This window comes from Chaetodon auriga, chromosome 12 (assembly GCF_051107435.1).
Source record: "Chaetodon auriga isolate fChaAug3 chromosome 12, fChaAug3.hap1, whole genome shotgun sequence".
Lineage (NCBI taxonomy): Eukaryota > Metazoa > Chordata > Actinopteri > Chaetodontiformes > Chaetodontidae > Chaetodon > Chaetodon auriga.
Genome location: NC_135085.1, coordinates 16,350,649 through 16,366,009, shown reverse-complemented (window position 1 = coordinate 16,366,009; position 15,361 = coordinate 16,350,649). Strand labels below are relative to the sequence as shown.

At 42.7% G+C, this 15,361-nt stretch overlaps 1 protein-coding gene across 1 annotated transcript in view; it reads left to right on the top strand.

Annotated features, from left to right (window-relative positions):
• The first annotated feature begins 780 nt into the window (after positions 1 to 780).
• LOC143329631 (voltage-dependent R-type calcium channel subunit alpha-1E-like) overlaps positions 781 to 15,361 on the top strand; it is a 53,857-nt gene continuing 39,276 nt past the window's right edge. The window contains exons 1-4 of the mRNA XM_076745618.1: positions 781 to 903; positions 7,525 to 7,789; positions 12,338 to 12,442; positions 13,253 to 13,392. Of these exons, the coding sequence (XP_076601733.1) occupies positions 800 to 903; positions 7,525 to 7,789; positions 12,338 to 12,442; positions 13,253 to 13,392 (614 nt within the window). The 5' untranslated portion in view covers positions 781 to 799. The remainder of the gene's footprint in view (positions 904 to 7,524; positions 7,790 to 12,337; positions 12,443 to 13,252; positions 13,393 to 15,361) is intronic.

The following is a 15,361-nucleotide window of genomic DNA, read 5'->3' as shown; positions in this document are numbered from 1 at the left end:
CTCAGATATGATCAGTTGGGATAGTTTAGTTTTGTTCATCAGACAGGTCTGACCCCAGTCGTTGAAATTCTTGAGAGAAGCAGAATGAGATGCAGTTTGGATATAACTGTTCCACAGCTGAGCCCCCTTCTATCAGAGATATCTCACTGATGTGTGATGGCTTTGGCCTACAATTCATCGGATTCAGATTAAGGTTCATCTATCTGTACAGAGTTCATGGCAATCCATCCAATCATCAGAGAGATATTTCAGTCTGGATCAAAGTGGTGGACTGACCAACATTGCGGTCCCTGGAGTCATGCTGCTATTGTGGCTAAAAATACACAAACAGAGAGGGGACATGCAGGATGTGAAGTGTTTTCTGAGCAGTGGTTCATGAATGTGTTTAACCACCATTCAGTCATAATTTTTCCGCCTCTGTACCCTTTTTTTTTTTTTTTATTTTGTAGCATTATGGTGAAAACGCCAACTACCGTCCTCTGCAGAGATGCTCACCAGTTCAGACCAGTCCCTCTCCCACTCCCTCACATCCGACCGCCACTCTCCATCCAGCTGTGGTCCAGGTGGAAAGATGCACGTCCAGTCCTCCCTCTCCCTCCCCGAGCCTGAGGCCTGGAGGATGCCCAGACCCGCCGCCCGTCACGGCCTGGCCCAAGGAGCCCGCTCCAGCTCCCTGCAGGTCCCTCATGCCGTCCCGGAGTACCTGGGGCTGCCCCCTCGAGCAGCCAGCTTTGATGTGCCTTGTGGTGACGAAGAGGGCTCGTCGGATCAGGGTTCAGGGTCTCTGAGCCCCCACGGCATGCTGCGGCGGCGCGGGGGACTCGTGGAGCAGAAGGACATCATCATGGCTCACCAGGCTCACAAAATCCAGAGCACGCCGCAGGCCCGCAGGAAGGAGTGGGAGTAAGTATAAAAGAGATGAAGAGGCAAACGATTCCTCTTAAATTATATGTGTAAAGATGATAAATCTCCATGGAGGAGGATGAAAGTGCCAGTGTAAAAGAACACACGCACTCTGCGAGCAGTATTAACAGCTCAACCTGTTGAACCTCTTTGGTGGGTCCGTCATTACAAATACATACTGTGAAGCCGCAGACCTTTATTTTAAATGATCAAGACGGTCAAAGACATAAAACACGTCGTGCTGACTTTGATGGAAATGTGAAGAAAATGATGCAGAAGGATGCAGAATTTTCCATGTGAAGTAGAGACTCTGTCATACAATAAAAAATGGGAGCTGTGATGTCAGTATTTCAGTCAATAAACCTTTTCATGGCAGACACTTCGACTTGTGGGTGTAATTAATAACATTAATGATGGCTCCATTCCGTCTAGCCTTCTTTAATGTTATTAATTACACCTGTTTTTTTCCTGCTCTGACGGTTCATACTGTCGGTTGGGAGAATGACCCGTGGAGGTGTGACATACTGTAGCTTCAACAAGCAGCATAAGACCTCACAGATTAACTTAAAGCTGCTCTAGTCCATATTTTTAAAACGAGCAACGGTTCAAATGTGTATGTGTAAGGTGAAAGATGTTGTTTGTAGAGTTCAACCCTCAGAGAATTACCACCCAGCTCGACAGTTCCACTCTGCTCTACGGAGCATTTTAGCATCTTTAAGTTCATTCAGTTTTAAAGCGCACAACTTTACTGTTTTGACTCACTCTCATAGCCCTCATTGGCCCTACACCCACAGCAGGCAGCTGTCTTTCACCGAAAAAGATTAGCTAAACTCACTGTGCGCCACCTGCCCAGCACCAAACAGCAGTCAGACAAAGTTATCAACTAGCTGGTGAACGCAGTGGAGCATTTAGGAGCTAAACAGCCAAATTGTTCCCTGGTGAGTAGGTGGCAACCAAAAACAGAGCTCAAGAGAGAGTAAATGTTGGACTTACATGCTTTGAGTGGCCAGAGAACAACAGCAAATGAATACTGATGGTGCTCCATGTCTGCTGAAAGTCTAAATAAGCAACTGATTGCTAACAAAGAAATAAATAAACACTTTAATTTATTGGTGCAACTTTGAAATTAAACCATTTTGAATATTAACATTATTTATTTCATATGGTGTAACAGGATCAGCTGTGCTGCTTTCAGGTTTTTGGTTTTCCAGTCCATAAACTGCCACAGGGATCCTGCCTTGAATGTAATGTAATGCAAACAATTAACAACCTGTTCTCAATCCCAGAACGTCAAATACTGACTCTTTGTCACGGCCCTCGGTGTCTTATACAGAGACACCGGGTGCTTATGAATGCGAGATATGCACCAAGCTTTCAACTAACTCCAATGTAAACCCATTCACAGCAATACTAGACACGCAGAGCAGCTTGTGAAACACTGCAGTTCAGTAAGGTTTGGGCACCAGAACTACATGTTTGATGCTCTGGGAATGAGACCAGGCTCCTGTTACATAACAAGCAAAAACCTGAGCTACTACTCATCATGAAATGGCTCAAATATGAAGTAGTTTACAAGCTAGTGAAGAAGTTTGAGCATCTAACAAACTAAACACCCCCAGATATTTTTTCTCAGGACCTCCACTAAACTCAAGGTGCAGTTTGCCTGCTGACAGGTTAAACCAATAATAACTACAGTGAGTCAGACTTACAGAGAGTCTTTTATGCCCCTAGTGTTCAAAACTTGTGCAGCATATATAAGGAATAACCTGAGGAGCTGTTTCTCAATAAAACACGTTGTGTGTCTCCTTGGGGCCGCGTAAACGTGTTGAACCCATTCCTCATGAAACAGTGGCAGCACTGAATTTTGGACGACTTTGAAACCTGCGTTGTTGATTACTTTCTCTTTCTAGCTGTTGGTGCATGGCTCTGTTTCGACACTGTCCATCTGTGGAATAATGTGAAACCACAGGCAGATCTGTCCTTGTGCACATGATACCAACCAGCTCTTAATAACGCTGTCCCATAGTGCCGCTACTGGCAGAAAAACTCCTCGATAATGAAAACACGGAGGTTCAGCAGTTCAAATGATTAAGCGTTCCTGTATCAACACTTATTATTGCTGTTTTGTTGCTTAGCTACAAAGTGCTTATTTCAAAGAGTGCTCCATAGTAGCAATACATATGCAGATGCCTTTGTTTCCTGCATTGTTATAGTTCCGCCAATGAATCACCAAATCAGTTTGCACTGCTTTCATCAGTTGATTTTTTTTTTTTTTTTTTTCATGCCTGTGTCACATTATTGGCTGCAGCTTGCTGTAATCAGATACTGGATAGCGTTATTAATGGCGAGGCTGAGGGTGCTTGCTTGTGAACTTCTGAACTCTGGAGCCACATTTCTCTGATTGTCTGCTTCCCAACACTTGACTGTGGAGTGGCACTCCATCAGCGTAACCCCCAACCCACCAACAAGCTCCCTCCCTCCTCATCCTCCTCCTCCTTCCTCCATCCTCTGCTTTCTCTTTACTGCACCTCCACCACCCACTCCACATCCACTTCACTGGTGTATTGTCATTCTGTCTCTGGCTTTCCAGCTTTTCCTTTCATGTACCGACAGACAAACACAGGACTCACGTCAGTTTTGTCTTCATATTTTCTTATTTTCAGCCTGTGAGTGTTGACTGCATGAGCTGTTAAAAGTACAAAATATTAAATGAGAGACTGAAGAATATCAGCTGAACATTGATTTCAGAGCACCACGGTGCATGTATTGTGGTTATTTGTCCATTAGGGGATGCTAGGGATTCAAAGTAGAAGAGCAGCAGGGAAGCGGCCTGTGATGTCGAGAGAGCCAAGCAGCAGTTTGGACATTTTTGACCTCCTGCACAACTGAAACATCAATGATATTTTATAAAATTATAGGATGAAACTTGAGAAAAGATCAAAATCAAGTGCGTGGTATTGAATTTCTGCATAATGGAACTTTTAAGAGTGATAAAACCTTTTTTTTACAGCTGAAACTTTTTGAGGCTCACTGATGATTTTGCAACATTTTGAGCTTTTTTTTTGCTATTAATCTGCAACATTGTGAGACCTGAAACCACGACCGTAACGCAGACATGTTTCAAGAAAACCGATGCACTGTCACACCAATCTGAGATGATATATGTGGCAGTTATTGGTCGAATAAAACTGACATAACTCAGGACTAGAGGATGTCTGTTGCTAGGGAACAGAGAGAAAAATAAAATGCTAAAACCACTCCAGTCAATGTTGGATGAAAGCCTGTCTGCAATTATATAAATGCTCTTCAGAGTTCTGGCACAAAGTACGCCCATTAACGTTTTAACTCACGGTGCATGTCACCTGCTGCCTCGCTTCTTATGACTTCCCCTATACGATAGTGTTCAGGTTCTCAAGAAGTTTTTTTTTCTTGCTTGATGATGGGCATAAAAATGCACATCACACACATCTACTGTGGCTCTCACATGGCATCGTTTGTGCAGGAAAATAATTTTCCAGTCCTGTATTAATGCACCACGCAGGCGATTTGAGGGGGATGAGGAAGGATGCCGTGCCCCTTGTTAGCAAAATGACCAAAATGCATCTCCCTTGTTAACCCGCGACCCCTCCTCTCCCTCCCCTGGTAGCAGAGGGAGTGCAGGGCAGAGGGGTTGTTTAGTTGAATATGTCTGACTGAGGTTTGGCTCAGTTTAAATCTATGGTCTTGACCGCGGCTCTGAAATATCAGCAGCCTCACTGCGCTGTGTGCTGAGGAATCCACGGTGCTGTCTGTGGTGCTGAAGCTGCAGACAGATTTGTTTTCATCTGTAATATTCTCTAAACTGTATACTGTAAATACCCAGTTCTACGCCATATGACAGCCTCTATAGTGCAGTGTCACCTTCAAGATCAAAGTGACAAGTAGCAACATGTTGTTGTGGAAGACCCAGAGGATTATAGAGTCACACTGATGCCTGCAGTTTTCTTATAATATATTTCTCATTCAGGAGCGTCTGTGCTGCTGAAAATACACCATCAGACCAAGACAGCTCTGTAAGAACAGGGTTAGCCCCAACCACTGGACCGTCCCGCCTGTTAAAAATCAACAAATCGCCCCCTTCATCAGCAAACCCTTTCTTCCAAGTTCCTCTTATTTATTCAAAGTTTGCTTATAGGCTCAAGCAAACTGATATGAGCTTTTCAGCTTTTTCCGCGAACAGTTCACACAGCTATTTTTAGAAGGCTTTGAGTAGGCTGCGAGGGAAAGCAGAACAAAAGCCAAACACTCTTAATGCAGACTACATCTGGTCATCTGTACAGTAACGTGGATCCTGGGTGTAGTGAGGCCGCTGCGCAGCAGTCTGTCTGCTCATGGAGACGTCCAATGACCTTGATGCGTGTGTGTGCGCGTGTGTGTGTGTGTGTGTGTGTTGGGAGAGACAGATTTCTGTAGGAAGAGGTTGCTCTATTGTGCAACATGGCTTTTGTTGGCAGAAATGAAAAGCAGGAATTCAAGAGAGCTATGTCGCTATGGAAACAACAGCCACGAGAGCGCTAGAGACGCAGAGATGGAGAGAGATGTGTGCTGTTTGCAGAGATGGACAAATATTTTTGTTGGACAGCACACAAGTAGATGGTGTTTTTTTGGTAATGAGCGCTTATGTAAGACAGTCTTGAGTAGAAAGTGGAGATGAACGTGAGATACAGCGCAGATACTTGTGTTCATGATCAGCAAACGGTACATATCACATTCAGTCATTCTGCACTCGATGGGTCAACATAGCTTTTTGTTGCTCTCCTGCTTTGCATGGAGTGACATGCCCGACTGCCTCATGCAGATTAGGAAGAGGAGGAAAGAGTTTTTGGAGCTCCGTTAGGGACTTATTCATAGATGCTGTTAAATCGATTTTTTTTTTTCCCTTCTCCCCCAGATCTCGACTTGTTTGCCAAGCATAAATTTGTCACTCTCTCTTGGCTTGCTTTCACAATCCCCCGTCTGAGCCCTGCCCGTCTGCACACTGTGAAACCTGCATTGTGCTGCTGCACAGTTGAGTCTGTCAGTCAGCGGCAGCAGAGTGATATTTTATGTCAGGATTTCAAGTGGACCGATGCTGCGGTGGATTTTTTTAACCGCAGTCATTTGATGTGGCCAAAACAGCAGCTTTGGGCTTGAAGCGTGCCATGATTGAATAATGTCATATCTGTGGGGGCTGAAGTGGTCATCTTCAGGAAACAGTGGGGAAGGGAGGAGAGCAGCAGATGGAGTGAGAGAGCCCAGTTGCCTAATGAGGTCTCACTTGTGGCACTGAGCGTGAAAAAGACCCTGCTTTCTCCTCTTCTCCCTCAAAAAGGGAGCAGCCCTAAGATCTATTTCATGCTCTATTTTTACTCCTGACTTTTACTCCAATATTAGCACAATGGCCTACTTTTTAAATGTTTTAATAGTACGAGTCTGCCTCCATTAATGAAAATATGGCAATGCTGTCTGACTATCAAATGGTGAGAGCATTTAAATGGGGGGAAATGAGTCAGACTCGCGTTCTATAAATCAGCTTTGGGTCATTTCTTCTCTTTCTTGCCCTCTCCACACACTTGTTGCCTTTTTTTCTGTGCATTGTCACTCCTACTAGTATTAGTGTTAAACGCGTTTTTTTCACACACCCCTTCCTTTTGCCACTGCACCCACTAACATCTTTACATAATTGTTTTTGAGCCACATACCCACACATCCTGCTGCATATAGGCTTCCTTTTTTTTTTTTTTTTTTTTTTTAAGGAAAATGTTTTTGTTCATCCTCAGCAAACTCTAATTGCTATGGTAACGAAATATATGTCCCTCCTCTCCACCAGCTTTCATTCAGATGGATTTTGAAATCGCCATCATGAAATCTGACTGTGGGAGGGGGCTGCCGGTGCTTATGCGCTCCTGGCTGCGTGATCATTTTCCAGCAGGTGATAAGATTTGTAGGATACGTCTGATCTAGCGATCCCAGCGGCTCTCTTTCCACTGATTACAGACCAACTCCGCGCGCAGTTCTACCAGGAACCTGGTTTAGACGCGTTAAACGGGCTTCCTTTCACACGAGATCTTCCTTTTGTTAAGTTTACAGGGTCGAGAAGATGCGCAAAGTTTGCGACGACTTCCCTCGGATCTCTCCAGCTAATGAGCAAAGAGTTTTTGATCACGCAGCTGTCGATCACGAGCTTGGATGTTGATAGAAAACTGCGAAGTGTAAACTCAGTGGATCTTTTTTTTTTTTCGTCACCGCTGCCTGAGTTTAGAGACGCGCACAAAGTTGCTCAGAGCTGATTGGAACGCGCTGTTAACCAGATGGGATAAGAGAGATGCTGAGTTTTTTGCACCTGAATCGTCATTAAGTAAATGGATGATTTTGTCCTAAAATACAAGCCAGCTGAATGATAGAATCCTTCATTTTTCTCGTGGATATGGAGCGATAGGAATCTGCAACTTCTGGGGAATTCTTGGTGCTCGAAAAGCTGTCAGTGGATTGAAGGTGGAATCCCTTTTTTTCCTCGATTAGCTCCACTTCACATTTTTCTTTTCTAGAAGTCGACCTGTAGTGAAACACTCTAAGCTGGGCGGTCTCCTCATCTCTTTGTAGAATGGCTCGGTTTGGAGACGAGTCCGCTCCCAGCGCGGTGGACTCCGGGGATGGGGACTTGGAGCGCGGCGGGGACGGACAGGACGCGGCGGCGGCGGGACTGACGGCGTCCATGAAACAAGCCAAGGCGCAGCGGGCCCGGACTATGGCTCTGTACAACCCCGTCCCCCACCGGCAGAACTGCCTCACCGTCAACAGGTCGCTCTTCATTTTCGCAGAGGACAACATCATTAGGAAATACGCCAGGCGAATCATTGAATGGCCATATCCTTTCTTAAAAAAAGAATAGAGCTAAAGTTGTGTTTGCTTGTCTTCCAGTTTGTCACAGAGAAAGTGCATGGTGGGCGGCTGTCAGGTCAGCACCACGGACAGCTGCAGGACACACGTGAACAACTCACTCCTGAATGTTGCATCAGGTGTAAAAAGTGCCCAAAGTGCAGTTTTGAAAGCCTTGTCAGTGTGTTTTTGCATGGCTGCTCATGATTTTCATGCCCCCTCAGGAACAGGGAGCTGCCTAACACCCTCTTTGTTTATTGCTTATCTGCATAAGCTGCTCCATGATTCCCATCAGTAAGTGAAATCACCAGATTGAAAATGATCTCTTTAATTCATTCCCTCGCCAGCCTCCTCATACTTCTGCTAAGTAACTCATCTTGATTTTATTCATCTGTGGGCTCCGTGAGCTCCTGTGCTGGCACAAGACAGAAAGTTAGCATGTGGTGATCATTAGAAGCAGCTCTGCTCACTGTGGGGGTGGCATGTAGGCACATCTCTGCTGCCTTAGTGCTCATTGGAATATGAACCTGGCCATGAGTAGGTGTCAGTTCAAATCCACCAGGCAGCGTTTCTCTGCTTCCTGCTGTAGCCAACAGTTTTCTCCTCAACTTCTACACATCTAACAAAGATTAGCAGGGAAGTTATCTTCTTGCAAATGCATGTAATGTGAACACAGAGTGGGCAATATGTGTGCACCTTCACATTCACAAACTACAGGCCAATCATAAGGATCCATTAGTGCTGCTTTTCTTGTTCACTTAAATCTGTTCATTTTTATTGACCACAACCGTGTTTGAAGTGATAACTTGTGTACACATTTTAGTAGCATAATCAGTTCAACAGCATCACTCAGTTGCCATATCTACCCACTGCTCCTCCTGTCTTACACCCCCCTGCAGTGCAGCGTGCCAGTCTCCCACTGTTACCTAACCACAGGCTCTGTGTGGGAGTGGGGCTAGTGGTCAAGACTAGCTGGCCACTGGCAGCACGGTAATGTGACTGTCGGTATCACAGAGGCAGAGGTATGTGGGAGAGAGCTGGCCAGTAGTACTGTGGTGGATCGTGGGCTGTAAAAGCAGCACATGTCAGAGTATTGACTGGGTGAGACCCAGATTTTTGCAAATAGTGTCCAAGTTCTGAGCTCGCAAGTGAAAAACAGATTCATATGAATTCATAGCAGGCGCACTTTTCTTTGAATGTATGTTCCCGCACAGAAAATTGGGAGTGTTACTGCATGACATTTCTCACAAGTTAAGTAGTTTCTGGGACTTCTGGTACCTAAGCTAGGCTAATGTCTGTGCACCATAGAGTCAAGTTAAAGGACCAGTGTTTCAAAGTTAAATTAAATTGTATGTGCTAAATGTGCAACAATTAGTTGATTAATCGATGAGCTGATGGACAGAAATTCATTTGCAACTATTTCATAGTTTATAAGGAAAGAAAAACAACAAAATTCTCTGTTTGCACCTTCTCCAATGTGAATATTTGCTGCTTTCCTTTGTCTTATATAACTGTGAACTGAATATCTTTGCGTTTTGGACTGTTGGTCAGATAAAACAAGATATGTGAAGATGTCACCTTGAAGTCTGGTTGGATATTTTATGCTATTTTCTGATACTGTAGAGGTGAAATGCTAAAGTAATAAGATAAATTAATCTAGAAAGTTGTCAACAGAAAAAATAGTCATGAACAATGATTATGATAAAATAATCATCAGTTGTGTATACTTAACATCACTGTTGACCATTTGTAAATGTAAGCTGTACAAGTTCAGATTTTTTATCTAGTTTTTCTGCCTTCCAGACAGAAAATGTATTAATTAGAGTTAGTTTCCATTCATTTGCATAGAACATGAAGGCCTCCTGAAGCTTTATTTAGTTATATAATCCATCAAACTCCATTAATTGCTGTCAAAGTTACAGTCTTAATGTACGGTAATTAAAAATAAAGTGTAGACTGCACTCAGGGGAGTTTTAAAAGTCAGTTTCCAATATATTTTTATTGAGCTGCTTCCTTCAGATGCAGATGTGAAGAGAATCCTTCAGCCAATAGACTGAAAACGAATCCAATAGTTTTTGAGAATCAGTTAATCGTCAAAAATCCCATAATTCCAGTTTCTCAGTTGTGATGATTTGCTGCTCTTCTTTGTCTATGATGATTAGAAACTGAACCTCTGTGGTGTCTTGAACTGTTAGACAAAACAAACATTTTGAATCTCAAGCTTAAGGAAGTTGTGTTTGAAGCCATTTTACAGACTAGACAGTTGAGTAAGTAATTGGCAGATTAATCAATAATGAAAATAATCCTCAATTGCAGCCCTACTGTGACTCAGTTGTTGCTCAGTTTTACGTCACATTAAACCAAAGGATGTGCTGTGAATGCATCCATTGTTAATCAATCAGTAAGTGAAAAACAAAGAGCCCAGATAAACACATCTTGTCACCATACTCCACGTTTCAAGAACAATTCGATTGATTTTCATACTGTGCTAAAACGAATGTAAGTCAATGGCTGCTTGGAAGGTCAGAAAAATATGTTAAAATATCTAAAAAACAACAGCATGATATGTAAAATGGTCATGTAATTTGCCCTAAATGGTGTAAAACATGCATGATCTCTGGTGTGCATGGTAACAGGTAACAGGTAGTGACAGAGTGGGCGAGATTTGCTAAGTATTTCCCACTTTAGCTATTTTCAACTGCTTTCAATGGCAACAATGTGGACTTGTCAATGTGAGTCAGTGTGGGTCCCAGAGGCTCCCATCGCAGCACTCCTCTGTGAGTCAGTGACCCCATTTCTCTCAAGGCAGGAAAATTAATAACAAGAAGCAGCTGCCTCATGGGAACTCCAAGGGACTCAAAGTCACAAGCACATGCAAGTGTCGGGGCACATATAGTCAGACGCAGTGCGTGCTGGTTCACACACTGTCCCTGCAGGGGCCTGTGCATGTACACACACGTACAGATGTTTCAGAAGGTAGACAGTACTCCTGAGAAATTATAGAAATGATGCAAGAGCTCCGAGGAGCAACGGGGACTTTAAAGCTTTGGCTTGTGTTCTGAAATTGGAGTCACATCAAGAAAATACAAATGTGCAAGGTAATTGCTCTCATTTCCAAAGTGGCAACTGCACAAATCAGTCCGGCAACACGCGGAATGTGTCAAGAGTCGAGCTTTAATTCGCTGTTGATTCATCTGCCCATTATGTCTCATTCATCATTTGGTCTGTAAAATGTCAGGAAATAGTGTAAAAATCCTCATCACATTTTGCCAAAAGCCCAAAGGTGACGTCATGAAATTGTCTGTTTTGTTCAACCCCAGAGATGTTCAGTTTATTATCACATAAATCATCGCAGCTGAGAAACTGGATCCGCTGCTTAAAAATGACTAATAGTTGGCGAATCATCAATTCATTGACTTGATCATTTCAGCTCTCAAACGTTCGATTGCAAGATTGCAGCTTTCGTTACATTTGTTCATCATGTATTTGCACACTGATCATTTCATGATGGAACACCAAATCCATGGGAGAAAGTTTCAAGTTCAACATTTTCTTTATTTCCACACAGGCTCTTGTATTCTTTCTGCTAGTTCTCAGTAGATTGTGAATTTTTTAAAGCTTCAACTCTTGATTCTTTTTTATGATAAGTCTATAAAATGTTAGAAAACAGTGCAAAATGCAAAAAGGCGAAATCTTCAAATTCCTATTTTTCTTGTCCGACCAATAGAGAAGAAGAATTAAGTGATTATCAAACTTGTTTGTGATTGATTTTCTGTTCAGTCCCAAAAGTCGAGTATCTGTTCTTTTTCTGCGTAAACTCAGTGAATGTTTCGCTGCTCCTGTTGTAATATCAAGAATTGACCTCTCTGGTTTATGAAACCTCACAGTCAAGTGAATCGGTTGGAAGAGTTCGAGCTAAAACCTTGAGAGATGACACTTTGAAGGGTTTAATGTACAAAAACACTTAAACTGACAGAGACTATTGTGGTGTCAACTGAATGCAGTGAAAGGAGTTATGACAACTGTTTGCTGTAGTTAAACCAGTCAGGCCAAGGTGACTCTCTCTCTCTCTCTCTCTCTCTCTCTCTTCATGAAAAGCACTTTTAAAAGCAGGTTGCCATGGATACTGCAATCTCTCTAACAGATTGCTTCCAGTACCAGCGAATATGAACCATGACATAATTCATCTGCCATTCAATCATCCATCCATGCTTTTCTGCCTTTCCACTGAACCCCGCTCACGTGTACTTTGATATATGTGTGGAATTTAACACAAGTGCTGCCTGTATGGATGAAGAATAAGACTAATGGTCTCTGCTGTTTGTGTGTCGAACATTTGTTCGGCTCAGAATGTGGTGGGTGCTTTTTTCAGTATTGTAAAATAGCACCTGTTTGTGTGATGATGCCGTGTTATTGGTGTTTTCTCTAGCTTCGGATGTTTTTTCACGTCCGCTGAGCGTCGTTCGTTTGTTCTTCTGTGTTAGTTTTGTCCTCGTGTTGTGATAAAAGTACTTTCCCTAACTTTGCGGCCTTTACACCATTCGAGTACATGATCCTGGCGACCATCACTGCCAACTGTGTTGTCCTGGCCTTGGAGCAGCACCTCCCCGGAGAGGACAAGACCCCCATGGCAAAGAGACTGGTGAGGACAAAATCTGTTTTCACATCCTTGAAGATAGACGGCGTTGTGTTGTGAGGTTATTGTGAGATGCGGGGACACAAAAGAAACCAGACTGCGAGTTTATCCCCTCAGCGATCTGCTCAGAGCCCTGGATCTTAAGAAGCTGGTGGATAGTTGTGCACATAAATGCTTTAAAAATAAGATACCTGACACTGTTTTACAAGTTTTGAAAGCATGTCATATGTAGAGGGGTATTGAGGGGTTTTGTACAATTTAACTTTAAGGGGATAATGTACTTATTTCTGGCCCCCGTTTATCAATTTATATAATTACTAGCTGCCACTGTTCAGATTAAGATTTTCTGTGTAAAACATATCATCAGTCTGATCTCTCTCTCTCTCTCTCTCTCTCTCTCTCTCTCTCTCTCTCTCTCTCTCTCTCTCTCTCTGTGATAAATATAACACTCTGAATGGGGCCATTTTCATTATGAGTACTTTTGACATTTTATGTACATTTTGCTGCTGCTGTGCTTTTATCTGCATAAGATTTTGAATATGGGACATTTACTTGTGTCCATGCTACTCTTACTGAAGTAAAGGGGTACCTCTTCCACCACTGCTTACCTCTAAATGTCCATATATGAGCTATCATGACATCATGGCATTGTGTTTTCACCCCCCACTACTGCACACACTTCCTGAACTGTTTGTAAATGTGATGTGTGTAATTGTGGGCTTTGATGAGTGAAGCCTGTGTATGTACTGTTTCTTAGTTTGTTTGTCAGCTCAGCTCAGACTCTGCTGACCTGTTTCTTGTACATTATTTCCACAGGAGAAAACAGAGCCATACTTTATTGGGATCTTCTGCTTCGAGGCGGGGATCAAACTCGTGGCGCTCGGGTTCGTTTTCCATAAAGGCTCGTACCTGAGGAACGGCTGGAACGTCATGGACTTCATCGTCGTGCTCAGTGGGTGAGTGACATCAGTTGGTCTCCATGACAACCTGATATTTTTCTAAAAAAGTGAGAACTGTTTGGTTTAAACGGACAGATTGCTAAGTTATTACTTGCCAAGCATACTGGTGAAATGTGGTTTTGGAGGAGGAACAAATATGAGTTCTCTGTAACCAACCAACTTTTTGACTGCGAGCCAAGCAAATAAGAGCAGACTTTTAGACTTTGGATTGGCAGCAGTCAAGTCCATTTTAGTTATCGAGCCCGATATCGCGAATCACAAATTTGGCTGGATCTGCACAGCATGACACCCTCTATGACCTAACATGTCCCTCTCCACGGCGGCCAGACATGCAGTAGATGTCATGTGCACAGAATAAGCCAATATAGAATCACAAAATGGCTAATCAGGACTATAACGTCTGAATAAATGGTAGCATAGTGTCAAAACTTCTTGCAAAGCTTTCCTCCTGTTTTCTTATCTCCGTCTGTAATAGATATTCTTGAAAGCAGCCATAGCTGGAAAAAGCACAGGTGTGACGAATAGGATTAACGGTGGCTCACTTCCATCAAACATCCATGTAAGTGGGCCAGTATGCACAATACAGGACCCGAGAGCTGGCTCACCTAAATGGAATGCAGCCATCTTTAACATTAGTAATTACACCTGTACTTTTCCGATTATAGCATGTGAAAATGTGCGCTGTCAAGCTGATCTGTTAGACTTCAGTTAAATGAGGATTACAGTGTTGTTTTGCTGTTACCATTGCAGTTGTTGCAAATTGTGTATGTTCTGCTTGCTCGACTTCCAGTGAGGCCAAATTTGTCCAAATGAGTCCTTATCCGCATCACTGCCTATCTACATGTCAGCATGCTTTTACGCAGTTGTGCGAGCTGGAGCAAAATCATACATAATAGTACATATACTTTCACAACAGAACAATGTCCGTTTAACAATAATTAGCTTAAATTAGCTCTGCCAACCACTTATTGCTATTGCAACTATCAGCTATTGCACCATTAGCTTCTTTACAGTTGCTATTAAACGCACAACCACAGCAAATGACATTTATTAACCAGTTGGTGACAGTGTTCAGCTTGAAAAAGCCTTTGGGCCATCTTTGAAGGAATGTACTGTTGGGCAAACAGTCAATCCCGTTACATTTCCACGCTAGCTTCTGTTCAATTAGCTTCAACAATGCACTTTCTCATCCAAGGTGTATTTTAGCTGTCGCTCTGACAAACTGAAACATGAAACCTGGTATTTGTATCTATATTCCTCAGTAGTACTGATGATAAAACAATTATTACTTGCCCAAAGTAAACAATGTCTCACACTAGTCATAGACCCAGATACGCTGGCAAAGCCTGATATATTGAGCTAGTGGAAGCTAACGTAGTGCAGAAATGGAGCCTGACTTTTTGTGTAAAGACAGGTGACTGACTGGTGAGTGAGTGTTTCTCTGGTGCTGTGACTGTGTCTTCCACTATGCACAAGGAGTATCCATTATTTGTTAGGTTGCCATGAATATCTGATTTCAAGAGTAACTTTATGTCATCAAAATAATTTTTTTGGGCTCCAGTCTTTGAGCTATAGTTTATTAGCTATGGCCGCTAACACGCCAACAAGATAGCACATCTATTATCAGTTTGTCTTTGGAGCCTAATGGGACAAAATGAATATATATTGACCCAAAAGCTCAAAATGTAAACCCAAATGTCTAACTTTGTACTTAATCGTAATCATTTCTAAGCTCTCACCCTTAACTTTAAGGATAAGACTGTGTTAAGTGTTACTCTGTTTATTTCTTACCAGAAACATATTTCAATTTCTGCATTCGTTCCTAAACAGATCACAAATGTTTACAGTTCAACTTGAAAAAAGGCTCAGTAATTTCACAAAACAGCTGGTCACTGCAGTTTTTGTGCTAGTCAAACAGGAGTAAGTGTTGCACTATATTCAGCCATGGATTCATACATTTGGTGCT